Raw genomic sequence first — 19,297 nt, 5'->3', positions numbered from 1 at the left:
AAATTCGAATCCTAGACCAGAAAAACAAAACAGAAGAAAGATAAAAAACAATCTGATGCGGGCAGAATCACACCACCGCACATATTTTCATGAATAAGAAAATCATGAAATTTTGTAAGAAATTGTTTGGAAGACAAAAGAGAAACACCATTCACGCTTCAAGAGATGTTACTCATATCCCAGATGGACATAGGGAACAAACTGTTCATGAAACATCTCATTGATATTTATATGCTTCAACGGAAGCCGTTGTGAGGCTTTTAAAGTCACATTGCTTTAAATGTCTGGTTTTGGGGTGGGCTTTTCCTTTAAAAATCCATACAAGGTTCGTCCACCCTTTTCAATTCTAAAAATTTTGGTAGTGTGTGGACACCTCCCGGAAAATTTGCAAAGAAAGCCTTGGAAAAGTTCTTTTTATAACTTAAACTAAAATCAATCTTTTATCTCTCTGGAAATTTTAGAATAAGTTTTCACCCCCTGGAAAAATGAAAAACACTTCTTTAGACCCCCTGGAAATTCTTCTTGGGTTACTCCTCGGAAATGAGCTGAAGATTTTCATCTCAAAAATCATTATTCAATTTGTTATTCTTTAATTTATTTTTGGATTTTGGACCTACCACTGAGGTCCTTTAAATTATCCCATCTCCGTTCGTGTTACCAGCTTTTTTCAAATTTTTGGCACAACTATGAAAAAATTTCAATGCCCAAAATTCTACTTTCTCTCAGCAATTCTACTCTCTGCAGTTCACCAATCTTCGTGTGTGAAAACAAACAAGTGACTTTTTTTTAATCTAGCTTCAAGCCAAAATCATGAGCTTTTGAAAAATCATTATCTCTCTCTATTAAGCCCTGTTAACCATAACAACGTCTTGAGAAAAGCAATTGATTTGCAACCATTGTCTTCGAGCTGTTGAAAGTTGGTCTCTGGTCTCTCAGTATTCGCCATAAAATGTCAGGGTTGCCAGGTGATGACTTAATTACATACTCTTCTTTAATCATGTACGAATGACCATATCGTACGAAACCTTGATTTTACTTTAAAGGGACAGTACATTTCCGAATGCTACTTTAATCGTAGAAATTTTAGCGAGAATAATTTTAGCGTTTTAGCGAGTTTTCCCTATTTTCGCTCAAATAAATCTCGCTAAAACGCGCCGAATCGACAGATCGCTCAAATTTATCCACGCGAAATTGTTTGAAATCGTGATTCGCTCAAATAAATCCAAAAAAATCAAGATTTTCCTGACTCGCTAATATACGCTAAAATTTATCTCGCTAAAATATCTACGATTAAAGTAACAGATAGTGATATGCTCTTCTTTACTTTTATACGAATGGACATCTCGTACGAGATCATTTTATGGTTCGGGAGAGGGTCCTACAGTGTCCAGGTTGCAAGGTGACGACCATTACAGGAAAAAAGTTCTTTATTCCTTTACGAATGGCCACCGTATTTCGTACGATACTTTATGATGGTCCTTGAAAAGGCTGGTGGTTTAATTTACCATAACCTCGCTTTCAACGGATGTTTATTCCAGGAGACGTTAAATATACTTGGAGTGTACTTGTGTGTGTACTATCAAGGCTCTGAAGAAGTATTTTAATAAATGTGTGTTCTTGCACCAAGTATGAAAGAAGTCAAGCTTCATCTTTTGTGGAAGATTTAAGTTGATCTCATTGATTTCAAATCCCCGAAGTAGCTAGATCTGAAATTCCTATCCAAAACGCGTGGTTTTCAAACAAACGCCAAATTGAAAATAAATTTATTTCGAAAAATATGCCGCTTGAAAACAAAGAAAGAGCAACATTTTACGAGCGCATCTTACATACGGTCTCACTTTTCTTGCCTGAGAAAAGTTAAAGAATCCCCCCTAACCCCTTTGTGGCTTTAAAATCAATGGTTGATCTAGTAAAGTCTATCCTTTTTTTATTCTAACCTAAGCATCTCTTTGTCAACATGGCTAAAAATTAGTTTTTTTAACGTTGAAATAAATATTAATAACGGGAGATTAACGTCATCGAAATTTGTACGAAAAATCCCTACGTGTTTTTGAATAATGGTTTTAAATTCGAAGCATTGAAAGAAAAGCTGTGTGTTCTTATACGCTTTGTTTTTATGTTCTTACGTTTCCAGCGGAACGAAGGTTCTTGAAATTTCTTCTGTCCTTTGACCCTTGAAAATGGTACAGAAATATTCAAGATTTTTTTAATTAAAATTGCAAGTTTTAAAACAATGCCTTTTTGTTGCTGCTTATCGTTCAACGTCTGCGCATGCACAGTAGCAGTGTCTTGATTGTCCGCATTGTTCAAAACCTTTACTTCCAATAAGATTCAGGCGTAGGAGGATTATTATATCCGGATGAGGTTCTTCTATTATATACAGACCCAAGTTAATTGCAGCTTCAAACGTTGTACTTTTTCTGGGAAATTTTGACCAAAAGGACAGGTTTGATTTATAGATTATTTATATAGTTTTATTCATTCTTTTTTTCATAGAATATTTAATAGCTTTCTTGAGTTCTCTCCAATAGAATGAAGTTTTACTTAATTTGAGGCTAATTTTTGACCTAATTCATTTACTTCCCTTTCCAAGTTGCGCAAGTTTCATCGTAAAATGAGATGAAACTTCCGATTTGGAGAGTCTTTGCAATAATTTAAGTTAAAGCAAGAATCAGTTGACGCAGGGTTTCGGCAAATAAGGTTCAAGTCTAGTATTGCTATCAAAGAATACTCAATCAATGGCTCACTGTGACTGGCTTTGTATAACGTGCATTTGTTTGGCATTTCTTGTCATCTCTCTGCATTCTTTTGGAATTTATGTTTTGATCAAAACAAATCTGAACCTCGCAGAAAACATTGAAATTTTCAGCTTATCGATTTCTTTATTATCATTGAGTGTGTACCAAACAATTCGTATTGTAATGGAAATCGAGTATCCTAATTATGAAAAATACTTTTACGGAATAACAGCTGCATTCTTCATCCCAATGTACAGTTCAATGATATTATTGACATTACAAAGATTCTTTGCCATTTGGTTGCATTTACGCTATGAATCAACTTGGGTTTTCCTCAAACGAACTCACATGGTTGCTGCATCCTGGATTGCTTTTGTTCTATTTTTCATAGTTTCTTTAGCTCTTAATCTGACTGAAACCTTAACGGTCAAGATCGTGTCCCAGTGGACCGCTACCGCAGGTGTTTTATTAACAAATGTCGTCTTTGTATCTATATACATATACATTTATATTAAATATCGCCATGCAACACAAATTACGAGGGACTCATTGTATAGAAATCGGAAAACTAAATTTTTCACACCTTTCATCATATGTGCTTCATTTTTCATCTTCGGAACAATGCCACATATGTTTCGAGCTGTCGTGGAAACTGCAGGCTTTCGGTATCACTTCGTTTGGTTTTGTTTAGATGGTATAAGTGACTCTATTGTTTACATTTTCATGAATGAAAATTTTATGAGATGCTTTCGACGATGGAAGAACAGAAATGGTGTTGCAATTGTGTAGACACACATTCTTTCACAATCAATGTCATTCCTTCTACAGTAAATGTTATTTAGCCATTAAACCAAATTTTTAATTTTGAGCCTGCAACACAAAATTCAAATCAAAATGTATCCAGATATAATTGGCAGTAGGCTGCTGTCATCCACTAACAGATTCGTGCTCCTTATAGAGGATGCTTAACAAGTGATATTTCCTTTGTCCAGAGATTTGCCGCCTTTAGCCGATATACGGCTAAAGACATTTTTACCTGGCGAGTGTCTACAAATATAACATAACGTAATGTTTACATTTTCTGTGAGACACCAAATCATAGATTGGAAAATATATTTAGATTTCGAAAAAAAAGTAGCCGGAAGGAAGTTTGCTTCTTTTTCTTCCTCCTTTCTTGTTTAATGTGGAGATTTTGTAAAAGATTAGAAATTAGATTTATTGAATTTAAGTGACCTGATGTATCTTCTGTGTGCACCAACAAATTTTTGCTTCACAAAACTACATTTAAATGCTCGAATTTGGACTTGTATGAGTGTATAATTTTTTAACAAACTGGATTCGTTGATCACTTTGGCTCCAGATAATTGTTTTGTCAGTTCTACAGATATGTTGCAGATTATTTCAAGGTATTTTAGTTATGTATATACAGCACATTTTGGGGCTATATTGAATATTTCTGACATTACTACAAAAAGGAGTGTTAAATGTTTAAACAAACAAAAAACTGTTCTTTAACTTTGGCATTTCACTTTTCGATACTGTGTGTGGCCTTTGTGTTTATCTTTTTCATGTACTTAGCTTCAATTCTTTTGAAGAGATTGCAGTGTTTTTGGTTGTTTTCTTTCACTTTTTTGTTCATATTTGTATTTTTGAGCTTCGACCGAAGAGCTGAAGGAAAAGTTTTGATAGATTTACAGACCAGATATCTTATAAAAGCAAAAGTCAAAAATAAATTTACAGACTGTACAAAATGCGCGCATCAGATTGTTTTTTTTATCTTTCTGGTCTAGGATTCGAATTTCGAATGTAAACATTCCATTGAAAACGTTCGAAACGATCGTTTTTGCGCGCACATCAATGTCAATCTAATTATTAACTCACCAAGATTTTGTAAAATACATCGAATAAAAAAAAAACCGAATCAGAAAGCGGTTGGTAGATCATTAAGCAGACCTATACTACCTGGAGTTTTGTAGAGGTCTGCGATTCAGACTATGTATGTATGTAATAGTTTATCATAAATTTCGAAGAGACTCGTATTCTCTTCCAGTTATCAAAAATTTGATTGATATTCATTTACCTCCATATAAATCGTAAGTCTTTTTGCCTCCAATAATCAAGCGTAATTACCCGCCCAGATCAGTCCGCCCGTACAAAATCAAAACACTGAAACCCATGTAAAACCGTCTTACTGCAAGTTCGTGGTCTTTAATAACACGTGCACGGAGAACATTCTTTCAACCTGAACAGCTTGCTCCGTTTACGTCCGTAGTTACGGGTCACTGATACGACAAAGAACAATTTACTGATAAGCTTCTTACCCAAGATGCAACGGAAGTCGAAACCCTGTAGAGAAAAAAGAGAGAGTTTGTGCTTTGTTAATGTATGGTTCTGAGTCAGTTGTTTTTTATAAGCCAGTTTTTGTTAGACATTTCTTTTATTATCAACCAGGCTGCTAAAGCTCGAGGGCCTTTTTTCACTATGTCGTAAAGTAAAAGCTTTTTAAGGAACAATACGTTTTTCAGGCTTCCCAAAGTGCATTGTAAGGGTGTAAAAAGTGAGATATTCTAACCATGGCAAAAAATAGCCTTTGGCCCAAAAAGCACAAATATGGTATAATATCAGGGGTAGTCAAAGCTTATTTTTCAGAAAATGAGCTAGAATGCTAAACCTGACCTCAAGTTGCTTATAAAAATGTGTACCAGTCGGTTAATTTCACAAATGATGGAGGTGTACGTATGGGAGAAATTAAAAAACAAACTAAAAGCAAAAAAGGTGGTCCCCTCACAAGGCATTAAAAAAAAAAACAACTTTATGCCCATTACTGCACCACTGTACCTCTTAAAAATTCGTTTTTTCCTCCCTAACATGTTACTTTCTCTCCACTAAACCCTTTTAATATAGTTTTGAAAGTTTGTAAAAATTAAAGGGTTACTTTCTTGGAAAGCAAATTGAATAAAAGCTTAAGGTATACCGTACTTAGAAATTTATTTATTATGTACACAGTAAAAAAAGCTATTTTGACGTGGAACCCTTCCCTGACAATACAATACATAATCTACCCAAGGTTGGCACTACCTCGATCTTTTTCAACCAGATTTGGGATGAATATTAAATGACCTTTTGAGCACGCTGATATGCTAAACAATCAATAAGTCAAACAATCTGACACAATCAACTGTCAATCATTAACATAAGCAATAAATTAACATAAAAAATGAATGAACATTTGAACCCAGTCGCTTTCGCTTTCGTTTTTAAACAAAAGGCAACGTAGTTTAGAACAACCAGGTCAGATCGTCGCATTCGCCATATTCCTTTAGAGCAGAACGTGATGTGCGTGGAATGGATTATCTGTTTTAAGATTAAATAGAACCGAGCTTACGGTCATTTTTAGATCAAGTACCCCCTCCCCCAAGACCTTCGACCTTTTGCTTCAAATGTACCGTATAATTGTGATTTAATTTCGCAAGAGGACGCTTCTAAACTAAACAATCGTTGGGAAATATCAAATGTTTTTCTTTTGCAGACAGCACACTTTTAGCAATGAGTAAAATAACTGGCTAGTAACTATTTAAAGTCGATGTAGCTGAAAATCAACGGTAGACATAATCAAATATTTACTAGCCGTACATCAACGTAGACTTCGGGATGAGCTGGAGTTTTTATAAGATGTTTTGTTCATTGGTTATTTGAAATAATAGAGATGACGCGTTCTTTAGAAAAAGCAATAAAATCCTTTGTCTCAAGATTCAACGATCAATCGAATCATCGAAAACCTTGTAAAAACTCCAGCTTGACCCTAGACTTCACTTACCGCTGTCCTCGATATTACTATCCGATACATAAACTCTTTAGATCCCTAGATCGCACTGTAGATTCCTAAATTTTCTAACGTCAGTTTTCAAAAGGGATTTTCTTGCTTTTGGTTTGCTAGTGAAAACATTGTTTCTCACAGACCCGGTGGGAATTTATCAGCCAGTGGGGGGGGGGGGGGTAAAAATAACAAAACAAAACTCGATGGGGATTGATATACCCATATTTTTTATGGCTAGGGACTTAATATCCATTGTTTTCGAACCAGAAAATTCAGCGGAGATGGAAAAAATAGCACAAGTTTTTGCAGTAAGGATTTGCTTATCTGATTATTTTCAGCTGGGCCAAAAATTGGAGTATAATTTTCCACTAGGGACAATATTTTGACCAATGTTTCCAGTGGGAAGGGTTTCCAGTGGGTCTGTGAGAAGGGGTGTTATTAAGTACATTGTAAAAAGTATAACTCCCGTCTGAATCAAACGGCGTTATCTTGAGCGGAATATAGACCTTCAATTTTTCACGTGACATGTCTAATTGAAATTTCATCCTTGTTAAGGACACTTCTAAAATAAACAAATAAATAGCTGGGAAATAACAATGTTTTTCTTTTGAAGATACTGCAATACACTTTTGTCAAGAAGTCAAATAACTAGGCAGAAATTAACTTAAGTTGATAAGGCTGTAAATTGTAAGAAACAAGGGTCGGTTTACATGGCAAAAATACTTGTTTTTATTTCTCGTTTAACCTGTTGTTAGTGGTGCAAAAAAAAAAAATCAACAATCCTGCAGGAAAAAAATACATCAAAAATATTTTAATCATTTGTTGATACACTCTTAGAGTGTATTCATGAAGGGTCAAATTAGTTGGTTAGTTCGTACTTATTAAAGTTAAGAATGGCTAGATTGATGAAAAGATCTATTTTGAGGAATCTTCAAAGTGCAATATATGGCCAGAAGCAGCCTTTAAGCAGCGCATCGTATTTTCTGGCGAAAAGTATTTCTAGAATCGAAGATGATAAAAGCACAAGGCTGTTAAAAGTACAATGGGAAAACGGGAAAGAAAACCTATACCCATATCTCTTTTTGAGAGATCACTGCCAATGTCCCGAATGTTTTCATCCGTTTACAAAATCCCGGAAACTGGATACAGTCGCTGCTGTAGATTTAGGAATCACAATCGATGACTTCGCTTATGACGCAAGCGATGACGTTGTCGAGGTCACGTGGCCTGATGGACACAAAAGTCGATTCACGGCAGAATGGCTGAAATCCCGATTTCTATCTCGGAAAGGAGAACAAATCAATGATCGAACTGGTTTAGATTCAGTTCAACGAGTTTCTTGGACTTCAATGGAAATCCGTGAAAATACTCCGTTTGTTGATTTTCATGAAATCGAAAGCGATGAAAAAGCTTTGAAGGGACACTTGGAAAATCTTTTAAGATATGGCTTAAGTATTGTCAGAAATGCACCTTTGGAGTTATCAGTGTTACAAAAGATGGCAGATTTAATGTGCTTATCCATTGTGAGACACACGAATTATGGGTAAGTGGAAATAAAATGGTTTTATCAATTATACAAAACGGCAAACTACTCACATACAAGCAACATAAGCAATAGAGAGCGTCTAGATACCTCCATTCCAATAGAATACTTTATAAAAAGATAGATATCGAGTTCAGAAATTACGTCATAATTTTCCGAGTCTTTAGGTGAGGAAAATATAGAAAACTCTGAACGAGAAAAATATATCCTATATTGTACGAGAAAAGTGTGATAACTGGTTTATTGTCAACTTGAAAAATATCAACAAACTTTTCCCTCTCCATTCAGGCCAATCTCGCACTTATTTCTACCATATGTGTAGATATGTAAACATCCGTAAATCTACCATATGTGTAGATATTAGAATCCGTAAATCTACCATATGCGTAGATATCGTAAATCTACCATATGTGTAGATATGTAAAAATCCATAAATCTACCATATTGGTAGTTACGGTAAATACTATCCAGACAATCTAAAAAGAACGACAAATAACTATTAAAAAGCGACAAAAAGAACGACAAACCTTAACCCTAATTATCAAAGAACGACATATTTCAAACCCGAAACCTAACTATCAAAGAACGAAACAAAAAGAACGATGACAAACCTTAACCCTAACTATCCAAAGAACGACATATTTCAAACCCTAACCCTAACTATCAAAGAACGAAACGACATATTTTGCCCTCCACAACCCCGACCAAAAAGTGACTGTACCACCCCTAGCGATTCATTCCTTTTTGTTCATCACGCTATTTAACTACATGTGGTGTTAACATTACGCATGCGCATAACTCTTTATGTTAAGCATTTACCGTATCTACACATATGGTAGATTTACGATATCTACACATATGGTAGATTGACGGATTCTAATATCTACACATATGGTAGATTTACGGATGTTTACATATCTACACATATGGTAGAAATAAGTGTGAGAATGTGTTGCTCCATTTGTGTCTCTTTCTTTGTGTTTTTTTTTTACTTCCTGTATTTTGGTGAAATCGACATCAAAACAGTCGACTTTTCGTAAATGATTCGAATGGTCATTAAAATATCAAAACAATTTTTAAAAACTTTTCTGAGTATTGAGAGTAGAAAAGAAAACATTCCTTAGAATAAATTTTGGGATAAGATACCAAGGAATTATAAGAGACACTGGATATATGACTCATAAAACGGTGGAGAGCGACCATTGTATTTTCTTTGTTTTAGAAAACAATTGGTGTTCCAGCTATGTCCGCAAAGGACAACTGTCATGGCGGCTCAAATGTATCTGATTTTGAAAAATGTTTATTAATCTCATTTTAAAAAAGTTCTCTAGCGTTTTCTTTTCGTACCTTTGCAGGGAAAAAACTTTAAAAGTAAGGCTAGAATACCAAGCCGGATACATTTGTGAAATCTAATGTGAGAAAAACATCATTAGACAAGAAAGATCAAACAAAATGCTTATAGTAACACGAGATATTCAATTGGGAATATCTTTCCAAACTGTTACCACAAGAGCTAAAAGTAACAAACATTAGACTTGAGCTTCTTGGTGTCACTGTGGTATGAAAATCTTTTGGAGGCACGTGGTGGCAAGGTGGTTTTTTTTGTGGTTAAAGTTTGAAAATATCCGGTGTCAACATTCAATTTCTTATACACAACACTTCTTTTGCATCTTTCTCACAGCTTGAAACGTCATAACGACTTATAATTAGAAATTAAGTGGAAGAATCTGACTCTCACAGGAAATTTTTAAGTCTCTTTTGGGAATTGGATGAGTGATTTTTAATAAGAAATGCAATAAAAATGCTTCGAAAAATCATTTAATGAGGGAAGGAGAGTGAACAATAATATCATTACTGCGGACTTGTATATCCAGTGTATAATAAATCCTTGAAGATACAAAAGTAAGTACAAAATATGATCTCTCGCTTACCAGACTTCTTTTTTGAACGCAGTCTTGTATCAGCTTGTATTTGTACGGTACAATATGAAATACAGCATTTATTAGCCTGGGAATCCAAGCGTTAAACTTTTTTCACAGTCTAGTTTATGATATTTTGGCTGCTGGTTTAACGCTTGGCGCAGGTAACTCGCCTGCAGGGAGATTTTTCCCTGCAATGCAGGTTCGGCCTGATTGGCCAGCTCTCGGCGTATTACTTAGCAGTACTTTCGCGCGCATTTTGATAATTTCGATGCGCACGCATAATTTATGGAAAAAGCTGACTCTGCAGAAAAAAGGAAAACAAATGAAAATGAAAACATATAGATTCATTTAAAAACAAAATGGCTGTTGGCTGGATGTCTAAATACATGTGGCTGATGTTTTGATGTGGTTTTTAGTAGTTTTGAAAGTCTTTAGAGCTTTTGAAAGAGTTTTTATGGTAAGTTGATTATGTGTGTTTGCCTGGGTTTCCAAAGTTCAGAAAGTCTGTCAACAAGGGTTCATACACAGACTGTTTATAACATTCTGTGTCAGACTAATCTACCTGCACCAAGCTCTATAATTTTAGAACTTTGTGAGGTGAGGTATTTTTTGTTTTTTCTAAAATTATGAGCTTGGATTCCCAGGCTAAGCATTTATGTACGCGTTTTTAACCAATTAGATTGCTCATATTTTTCATGCTGATAATAAACGCGTTTAAACGCCCCCTCGAATAAACACTCCTTCTAAAATTCAAAAAAATTGATTTAGGTGTCATCCACGAAAATAAGTTCAACAGCGAAATTATTCCCATTAAAGTAAGCGCTTAATGGGTAAAGCTCTCTGTTTTTATTTCACAGACCGTTTTTCACTGTTGAATCCAAACCATCACCTAGCAACTTGGCATACACAGGAAGTGCGCTACCAATGCACACAGATCTTCCTTTTTACGACTATCAACCAGGCGTAAGTAACAAGAAAAACATTTTCTACTCAATCTAAAATGTATCTCTGCAATATCCTCTCAGAATTACATCACTATTCCAACATCTGATTGGTTGTAAGTGACGTATTAGGTAAAAAAGCCCAGAAAGGTTTACATAATGTCGTAATCACATAACATACTTTTTTCAAAGGGATAATCAGATGGTCTGAGATTTTAAGGGTACCTGTTCCCCGGGGGGGGGCACTCGATCTGAAAACGACCATACGTTCGGCCCAAAATTTGGCTTCTAAAATCGGACCCTTACAGTGCAGTGAATTTCCATGAAAAATCGTACCCTTACAGTGCACTTTTTCAAAATTTCTCGCCCGTGCCGTAAGGGCGAAAACTTTTGCAACTTTCCAAGAAAATGTGGAATTTTTCCTCCAAAATTGGCCTTTTATCACAATTTCCTACCCTTACAGTGCAGTTCAGTGCAGTTTTGTAATTTCCTACCCTTACAGTGCACTAGCTGAACTATGAAAAACCTACCCTTAAGGGCCGAACGTCTGGTAGGTCATTTACCTTGAGTGCCTCCCCCGGGACCTGTTCTTATAGGTGGGAAAACGTGATTCTCCAAGAAGTTTTGTTAACTGACGAGTCTGTGTCAGGATATTTGGCTTTAAAATTTCAAATTCTGGGCTCTTTCCAATAGAAATATCAGGCACGACGCAACGGGTACGGCAGGTACGGCGGCCGCCGTACCAGATTTTCACAAAAATACCCGAAGTTTTCCTCTTCGTCGGTCAAATCGCTATAAAATCGCTTAAATTTCCTCATTCGCCGTACCAGATATAAAAAGCTTCCGTCGTGCCTGAATATTAATAAAGTTTTGGGTAAAGAAAAATACAGTTCGTTATTTCCTGTAGGTTCAGTACTGAAATATCTCAATTATGGCAATACCATCTGATAATCTCTTTAGTGTTATCAGAATTTAAAGAAATTCAATGGAGATTTACTTTCATTATATATTTCGATTTCGGAGGGGTTAAAGTGGCTTCAGGGTCAATTCAGGCCTTTTTAGAGTTTTTGGATCTTGTGATCTTAAGACTTATGTTAAAACTAAGACTTAAACTATCATATTCTAGGAGTAAGTTAGAAAACTTTGAAATTTTGCAGGGAATTCCCTTTTTATCTCAAATACCATGACAATGCTTGTAGGTTCAACTTCTACATTGCATTCGCCAATCAAGTGGATCTGAATCAGACGGTGCAAGTCTTCTTGTGGACGCCATGAAAGTCGTTGAAGACCTCAAAGGAAATTCTCCTGAAGATTATCATTTGCTGACGACAACAAATTTCAGATTCAATGACGAGGGGACTGACCTCTACGGTGAATTCGATCTTCAATTTGAGAGACCTACTATTGGGTAAGCTTTAATTGTTGATTTTTTTTTAATTAACACATCAAAGAATAATAACGGGTAAAAATTTGATACTACTTTTTTCCGTTGAAATATATTTTTCATATTACTTAGAATATCTGGTACTATCTTCTTTCAGAATTACCTAAAAGATATTAGTTTCTTAGGGTATACAAAGCAGGCAGTTCTAATGCTTTTTCTTTCACCTAAAAATGTAGTGATGTGAATGATTGTAGAGACGTTAAACAATTGAACATTTTTACGTTCAAGAAAGAAGTTTAATGTTACTGTGATCACTCCACGCTAATCAGAATAAGTGCAGATTTTTTAAATCAGAGCTCTTCTGCTTTTTTTCCGGACACACATTTCACTCTGCAAACTTTTCAAACTTCTTTTCAGACTTGACAAGAACGGAAAATTTGTTCACATGGCTTACAACAATGTAGTCCGAGATTTCATCAACGCTCCGGCAGAAAATATACAGCGAATATATGAAGCGTATTACAAACTCTCAGCCATGCTCCGAGACAAACACTACCAATTTCAATATAAAATGGCACCAGGGGATATGTTAGTATTCGATAATAAGAGACTCATGCACGGGAGGACAGCTTTTGATCCAACAACGGCAGATCGTATGCTGAACGGCTGTTATTTGGATTGGGACGATATTCGGTCAACGTGGAGAGTTTTACATAGCCGACACGAATAAACAAAATGATTTTCGGAATGACTGTATTGCCCGTTCCTTTATTATATGAAAGATTCGGTGTGAGCTTAGAACAGTTGTTCAACCTAGGAATAGGGATTAGTAAAATTTTATATAATAATAGACAAAAATTCTTAATTCAGCAAATATCAATCAAAAGAGGTGAAATCATATTCAAAGAGTGCTCGATAAACCAACCATGAGTAGAGCTTCGGAAAATGAAGATGAGCAATGAAGAAGTCTGAATCAAACGACTTTATCTTGAGCCGAATATAGACCTTCAATTTTTCGCGTGACTTGTCTACTTGAAATTTTAACCTTGATAAGGCATGGAGGTATAAAGAAAAACAGGAGTTGAATGTGTCGGTAATTGGTCGTTAAAGTCTTTTGATTTCTTTTATAAAATGTATCAAAAGAAATTTTAAGTTCGCTCGATGAAATAAGACTTTTTAGTAGAACTCAAGTTTGCTCTGAACAATCTAATTATCAGTATTGAAGATTCTAGCCTTTTAATATACGAAAATTGAATAAAACTTCGTACACGACACAAGTTTATGTTCCATTTCGTTATCCGTTCAATTTTGTTTTGAAAAGATATTTTCTCAAGCCAGAAAATGAAAAGTTATTTATAAGCACACACAATTTCAGACTCAATTTGTAGACATAAAGTCGTTGGAGAATTTCGGAGGAAAGTATCAAGCAATAGAGTTCACCTTAAAGAAAACATTGATCGAAAACTCTTATTAATTGACGAGGGATTATCAAATTTTCAGGCCTTTTTTTAGTCCAAATATTTTCTTAAACTGATGTCAGAAACAATGAATCTCGTTTCAACTAATTTTTAAAGCTTCAATGACCCAATAAAATTTTACCAATGAATAAAAGAGCTCATTTAAAATGCACGATATATGAGATTATTGTCCAGCATACATACATCGTAACTTTTTTAATCGTAGGGCGAGTTGGTTACAATAGCATACTTCTCCAGTTTCTTTAAATCATACATCCATGGATAAGGACACTTCTAAAATTTAAAGAAATAAATGGCTGGGAAATAACAATGTTTTTCTTTTGAAGATACTACAAGTACTGCACAGTCAAATAACGAGATGTAACTAACTCAGTTGATAAGGCTTTAAATTGAAAACAAACTCAAAATTTGCCAATTGTAAAGAGTTTTCATATATAAGTAGCAAACGTCGGTTTACATTGGAAAAAATACTTGTTTTTATTTCTCGTTTAGCCTGTTGTTAGTGCAGATTAAAATTTTTTAATCATTTGTTGATGCACTCTAAGAATTAAAGTATGACTTTTTCATGAAGGGTCAAATTAGTTGGTTAGTTCGTACTTATTAAAGTTAAGAATGGCTAGATTAATGAAAAGAGCTATTTTGAGGAATCTTCAAAGTGCAATCTATGGCCAGAAGCAGCCTTTCAGCAGCACATCGTTTATTCTGGCGAAAAGTATTTCTAGAATCGAAGATGATAAAAGCACCAGGCTGTTAAAAGTGCAGTGGGAAAACGGGAAAGAAAACCTATACCCACATCTGTTTTTGAGAGATCACTGCCAATGTCCCGAATGTTTTCATCCGTTTACGAAATCCCGGAAACTGGATACAGTCGCTGCTGTAGATTTAGGAATCACAATCGATGACGTCACTTATGAAGCAAGCGATGACGTTGTCGAGGTCACGTGGCCTGATGGACACCAAAGTCGATTCACAGCAAAATGGCTGAAATCCCGATTTCTATCTCGAAAAGGAGAACAAATCAATGATCGGACTGGTTTAGATACAGTTCAACGAGTTTCTTGGACTTCAATAGAAATCCGTGAAAATACTCCGTTTGTTGATTTTCATGAAATCGAAAGCGATGAAAAAGCTTTGAAGGGACACTTGGAAAATCTTTTAAGATATGGTTTGAGTATTGTCAGAAATGCACCTTTGGAGTTATCAGTGTTACAAAAGATGGCAGATTTAATGTGTCTATCCATTGTGAGACACGTAAATTATGGGTAAGTAGAATTGGAATGGTTTTATCAATTATACAAAACGGCAAACTACTCACATACAAGCAACATAAGCAATATACAGCGTGTAGATACCTGCAGTCCAATAGAATACTTTATAAAAAGATAGACACCATGTTTCTTTGAATAAACGCCCCTTCTTTTTAACACCCCCTTAGAATAAACACCCCTCCGTAAAGGAAAAAACCCCGAAATAAACGCCCCTCGAACAAACGCTTCCCCCCCCCCTTACGAGGGGCGTTTAAACAAGTAGCTGTTAGGGAGAACTAAATGGAGAAAAATTTAGATACCGGGTGCACCAAAAAAAAGTATACAACTTTGTCGAGATATTGTGAGCTTCAGGATTTAAATTTCTCGTTCATTCTGTTTTTATTATATAGAGGATGCTCTAACTTAAATTTTGAGCTATCATACATTAAGTTTGAAAAAGTAGTTCGAAAGTTATTTCCAAAAAACTGACTTTTTTTTCATGTCGAAATATCAAAAAATCATTAAAAACAGCAATCACGCTATAAATAAGACAAAATGACAAAAACACAACTTCATTGTTTTTTTTATTCCTTTTTCTCTTATCTTATATTTTGCCAACATTTTCTTCATCTTATTTGCACGTCATGAACATTTCCAACACCAGCAAACTCAATGCAGACCCAAGTTCTTTGAGCAACTAGTCTAGAAATGGTGATCTATTTTTTCAAAGGTTTTCTCACATAGCACACACACATAGCATCAAAACCTCTCTTGGAGATTTCTAAAAAGATTTTTTAGCCTTTCCAAAAATATTATCCCACGTGGGAATAGCTTGTTTTACCATACTATTAAATTCCGTAAGTTTTGATGAACACAGTTGCATTTTTTTGGTATTTTTATGTGTAAAGAAGGTAAGTGTCAAGAGAAAAGTTTGCTCGCTGTTTTTAATGATTTTTTGAAATTTCGACATGGAAAAAAAGTCAGTTTTTTGGTAATAACTTCCGAACTACTTTTTCAAATTTAATGTATGATAGCTCAAAATTCAAGTTAGAGCATCCTCTATACAATAAAAAAAGAATGAACAAAAAAATTAAATCCTGAAGCTCACAATATCTCGACAAAGTTGTATACTTTTTTTTGGTGCACCCGGTATATGTTAGTAATTGTACCCCTTCACTATTCAAACTAATCTTGAACAAGGTTTCCGATAACTCTATCAAATTAACCTTATTTAAAGATTATGCAATCAATGCCCTCTGCTTTTAAACGCCCTATTCGAGTAAACACCCCTTCTAAAATCCAAAAAAATATAATATAAAATAATAAATATATACAATAAATATATAATAAACGCCGGGGGTTTATTCGAACTAATACGATACTCTCGGGTACTTAATAGCCACCCCCCCCCCCCCGCTATTAATTTTCAAAAAATTTTCCACCCAGGACATTCTTATTCCAACCCCCCCCCCTGCTTATTAATTTTTGCGAAAATGTTTTTGAAAGTTCCCTTTTTTGTCCTAATTCAGCTGTATTAGCCTCCTTTTCAAAAATTTTCCACCAAGGACATTTTTATTCCAACCCCCCGCTTATTAAGTTTTGAGATTTTTTCCAACCCCCCCCCACTTATTTCAACTCCCCGGCTATTAGGTACCCGAGAGTAGATGGATATAAAGTAGTACTTTAATGGGATTAATTTTGGTGGGGACCAAAAAAAATCGCACATTTCACAGATTTAGCTGTCATCCGTGAAAATATGTCAAAGCTCCAAAGCAAAATTTGATAACCACAAAAATTATTTCCATTAAAGTAAACGCTTGAAGGGTAAACCTCTTTGTTTTTATTTCACAGACCGACTAACACTGTTGAATCCAAACCATCACCTAGCAACTTGGCATACACAGGAAGTGCGCTTCCAATGCACACAGATCTTCCTTACTACGACTATCGACCAGGCGTAAGTAACAAGAAAGAACATTTTCTACTAAATTCATTTATTTCTGCAATATCCTCTCACAATATCCTCTTTTTCGCCCGAACTTTAAATTGCTGAAAACAAAGAATTAACTAAAATTCCCAATATATTTTGTCCCTTTTTTCTCAAATATCATGACAATGGTTGTAGGTTCAACTTCTACATTGCATTCGCCAATCAAGTGGAGGTGAATCAGACGGTGCAAGTCTTCTTGTGGACGCAATGAAAGTCGTTGAAGACCTCAAAGAAAATTCTCCTGAAGATTATCATTTGCTGACAACGACAAATTTCAGATTCAATGACGAGGGAACGGACTTCTACGGTGAATTTGATCTGCGATTTGAGAGACCTATTATCGAGTAAGCATTTATTGTTGATTTTTTTTCACTTAACACATCAAAAATGAAACTTCACAGTCGGTAGAGATTTTATAGTACTTTTCCGTTGAACATATTTTCTAAATTACTTAGAAGATCTGGTATAGGGTATTTAGGGTATACAAAGCAGGCACGCTTCTAATGGGTTTTCTTTCATCTAAAAATGCAGTGTATGAGAATGGTTGTAGAGACGTTAAAAAGTTGAGAACATTTTCACATTCAAAAAACAAGTTTAATGTTACTGTGATCACTCCACGAAAGTCAGAATACCTTAAGAGAAAGAAATCTTGGCGCGAAGAGATTTTGGCGAAGAAGCCCATTCGCAAAATTTCGGCGGAATTTATTTTGACGACTAAATAAAATTTCTAAATTTGACGATAATTAATTTTGGCGAACGTTGAATATTTAAGCTTATAAAAAGGATGAAAAACAGGTTTTTTTTAGGAGAAATAGAGACTAGTGTGAAAGAAATTTAAATTTGACGATAATTAATTTGAGCGAACGTTGAATATTTAAGCTTATAAAAAGGATGAAAAACAGGTTTTTTTAGGAGAATTAGAGACTAGCGTGAAAGAAATTTAAATTTGACAAGAATTAATTTTGGCGAATTGCATATAAATGTAAATTTCTTTCCGCCAAAATTTCTTCTCTTAAGTTAAGTGCAGATTCTTTATATAAGAGCTCTTCCGTTTTTTTCCGGACACACCAATTTCACTCTGCAAACTTTTCAAATTTCTTTTTCAGACTTGACAAGAACGGAAAATTCGTCCACATAGCTTACAACAATCCAGTCCGAGATTTCATCAACGCTCCGGCAGAAAATATACAGCGAATATATGAAGCGTATTACAAACTCTCAGCCATGCTCCGAGACAAACACTACCAATTTCAATATAAAATGGCGCCAGGGGATATGTTAGTATTCGATAATAATAGAGTCTTGCACGGGAGAATGGCTTTTGATGCGACATCGTCAGATCGTAAGCTACACGGCTCTTTTTTGGATTGGGACGATATTCGGTCAACGTGGAGAGTGCTACATAACCGATAAGGATAAACAAATTGATTTCCGGATTGGCAGTGTTGAAGATATATGAGGAAAAAATGATCATTCATTACATACCCATTAGCATTACTGGACTATTAAATTCAGGATATACTTATACTTGTCAACAGTATTTCTAAGAAATTTTAAAAGTCTTTTGTTCATTGGAGTCTCTATAACTCGAACCTCTACAACTCGAACATCTATTACTCGAATGTCTCTTTAACTCGAACAAGTTTTTTTGCCACTTTAGTTAAGACAAAGCCTTACAAACCTGTTACTCTTTAACTCGAAATTTCGTAACTCGAACAAATTTGTGTTCCTGATGCGGGTTCGACTTAGGGTGACTCCACTATATGTGATAATTGAAGTAAAATCATTGTAAGTACGGGACAGAAAAGGCTGTTTCTGTAACTTTTGATAAAATGATACCGGGTGACCCACGAAAGAGTTTGGAGGGTAACTGTGTCCGAAAGAAATTGAATTTTAACTAAATTCTCTTTTCATTGTAAAGAGGAAAGGGAAACTTAAATTTTGATGTATCATTTTTTAATTTTGGAAAAGTAGTTATCGAGATATGGAAGCATAAAGTCAAAAGGCATTATAAAAACAGTCAAAAAACGTCAAAAAAGACGATATCAAATTACCCTTTTCCTGCTCTTTAATTTCTGAGCATCAAGCTAAAGTCTTTTGTATGACCCGGCTAGGGGTTGAACCCACAACCTTGAACACCGTAGCCAGATGCTCTACCTTTACCTTGAATTTTTATAAACTGTGTCCAAAAATGATACATATTTTTCAAGAGGTTGGCAATCGAATAGAGAGACAAT

The 19,297-nt window shown here is 35.1% G+C and overlaps 3 protein-coding genes across 4 annotated transcripts in view; 2 read left to right on the top strand and 1 right to left on the bottom strand.

Moving 5' to 3' along the window:
* Positions 1-4,747: 4,747 nt before the first annotated feature.
* LOC136824347 (uncharacterized) overlaps positions 4,748-19,297 on the bottom strand; it is a 72,960-nt gene continuing 58,410 nt past the window's right edge. Inside the window, exon 15 of the mRNA XM_067080502.1 lies at positions 4,748-5,084. Within this exon, the coding sequence (XP_066936603.1) occupies positions 4,947-5,084 (138 nt within the window). The 3' untranslated portion in view covers positions 4,748-4,946. The remainder of the gene's footprint in view (positions 5,085-19,297) is intronic.
* LOC136824355 (gamma-butyrobetaine dioxygenase-like) lies at positions 7,346-18,672 on the top strand. Of its 2 annotated transcripts, none has more exons than XM_067080519.1 (4): positions 7,346-8,098; positions 10,878-10,983; positions 12,161-12,369; positions 18,167-18,672. In XM_067080519.1, the coding sequence occupies exons 1-4, from the start codon at positions 7,449-7,451 to the stop codon at positions 18,471-18,473; spliced, it is 1,272 nt and encodes a 423-aa protein (XP_066936620.1). In that variant the 5' UTR covers positions 7,346-7,448; the 3' UTR covers positions 18,474-18,672. The 2 variants fall into 2 exon arrangements, with proteins under 2 accessions (XP_066936620.1, XP_066936614.1); XM_067080513.1 differs by lacking the exon at positions 18,167-18,672 and adding an exon at positions 12,763-13,098 and having other exon boundaries at positions 7,349-8,098.
* LOC136824290 (gamma-butyrobetaine dioxygenase-like) lies at positions 14,214-17,408 on the top strand. The gene is made up of 3 exons (XM_067080457.1): positions 14,214-15,085; positions 16,922-17,027; positions 17,196-17,408. Exons 1-3 carry the CDS (start codon positions 14,436-14,438, stop codon positions 17,406-17,408), a joined length of 969 nt encoding a protein of 322 aa, XP_066936558.1. The 5' UTR covers positions 14,214-14,435.

Source organism: Clytia hemisphaerica, unplaced genomic scaffold, assembly GCF_902728285.1.
Source record: "Clytia hemisphaerica strain Z4C2 unplaced genomic scaffold, Clytia hemisphaerica genome assembly, whole genome shotgun sequence".
NCBI lineage: Eukaryota > Metazoa > Cnidaria > Hydrozoa > Leptothecata > Clytiidae > Clytia > Clytia hemisphaerica.
Note: the sequence above shows the minus strand (reverse complement) of the source record. Positions and strands in the feature narration are given on the sequence as shown.

What these genes read in the sequence shown, in the direction of transcription:
- LOC136824355 (XM_067080513.1), top strand. Translation starts at nt 7,449, where the DNA reads ATGGCTAGATTGATGAAAAGATCTATTTTGAGGAATCTTCAAAGTGCA. An exon ending in GTGAGACACACGAATTATGG is followed by an intron (nt 8,099 to 10,877) that starts GTAAGTGGAAAT and finishes TTTATTTCACAG; the next exon opens with ACCGTTTTTCACTGTTGAAT. An exon ending in TTTGAGAGACCTACTATTGG is followed by an intron (nt 12,370 to 12,762) that starts GTAAGCTTTAAT and finishes ACTTCTTTTCAG; the next exon opens with ACTTGACAAGAACGGAAAAT.
- LOC136824290 (XM_067080457.1), top strand. Translation starts at nt 14,436, where the DNA reads ATGGCTAGATTAATGAAAAGAGCTATTTTGAGGAATCTTCAAAGTGCA. An exon ending in GTGAGACACGTAAATTATGG is followed by an intron (nt 15,086 to 16,921) that starts GTAAGTAGAATT and finishes TTTATTTCACAG; the next exon opens with ACCGACTAACACTGTTGAAT. An exon ending in ACTACGACTATCGACCAGGC is followed by an intron (nt 17,028 to 17,195) that starts GTAAGTAACAAG and finishes CAATGGTTGTAG; the next exon opens with GTTCAACTTCTACATTGCAT.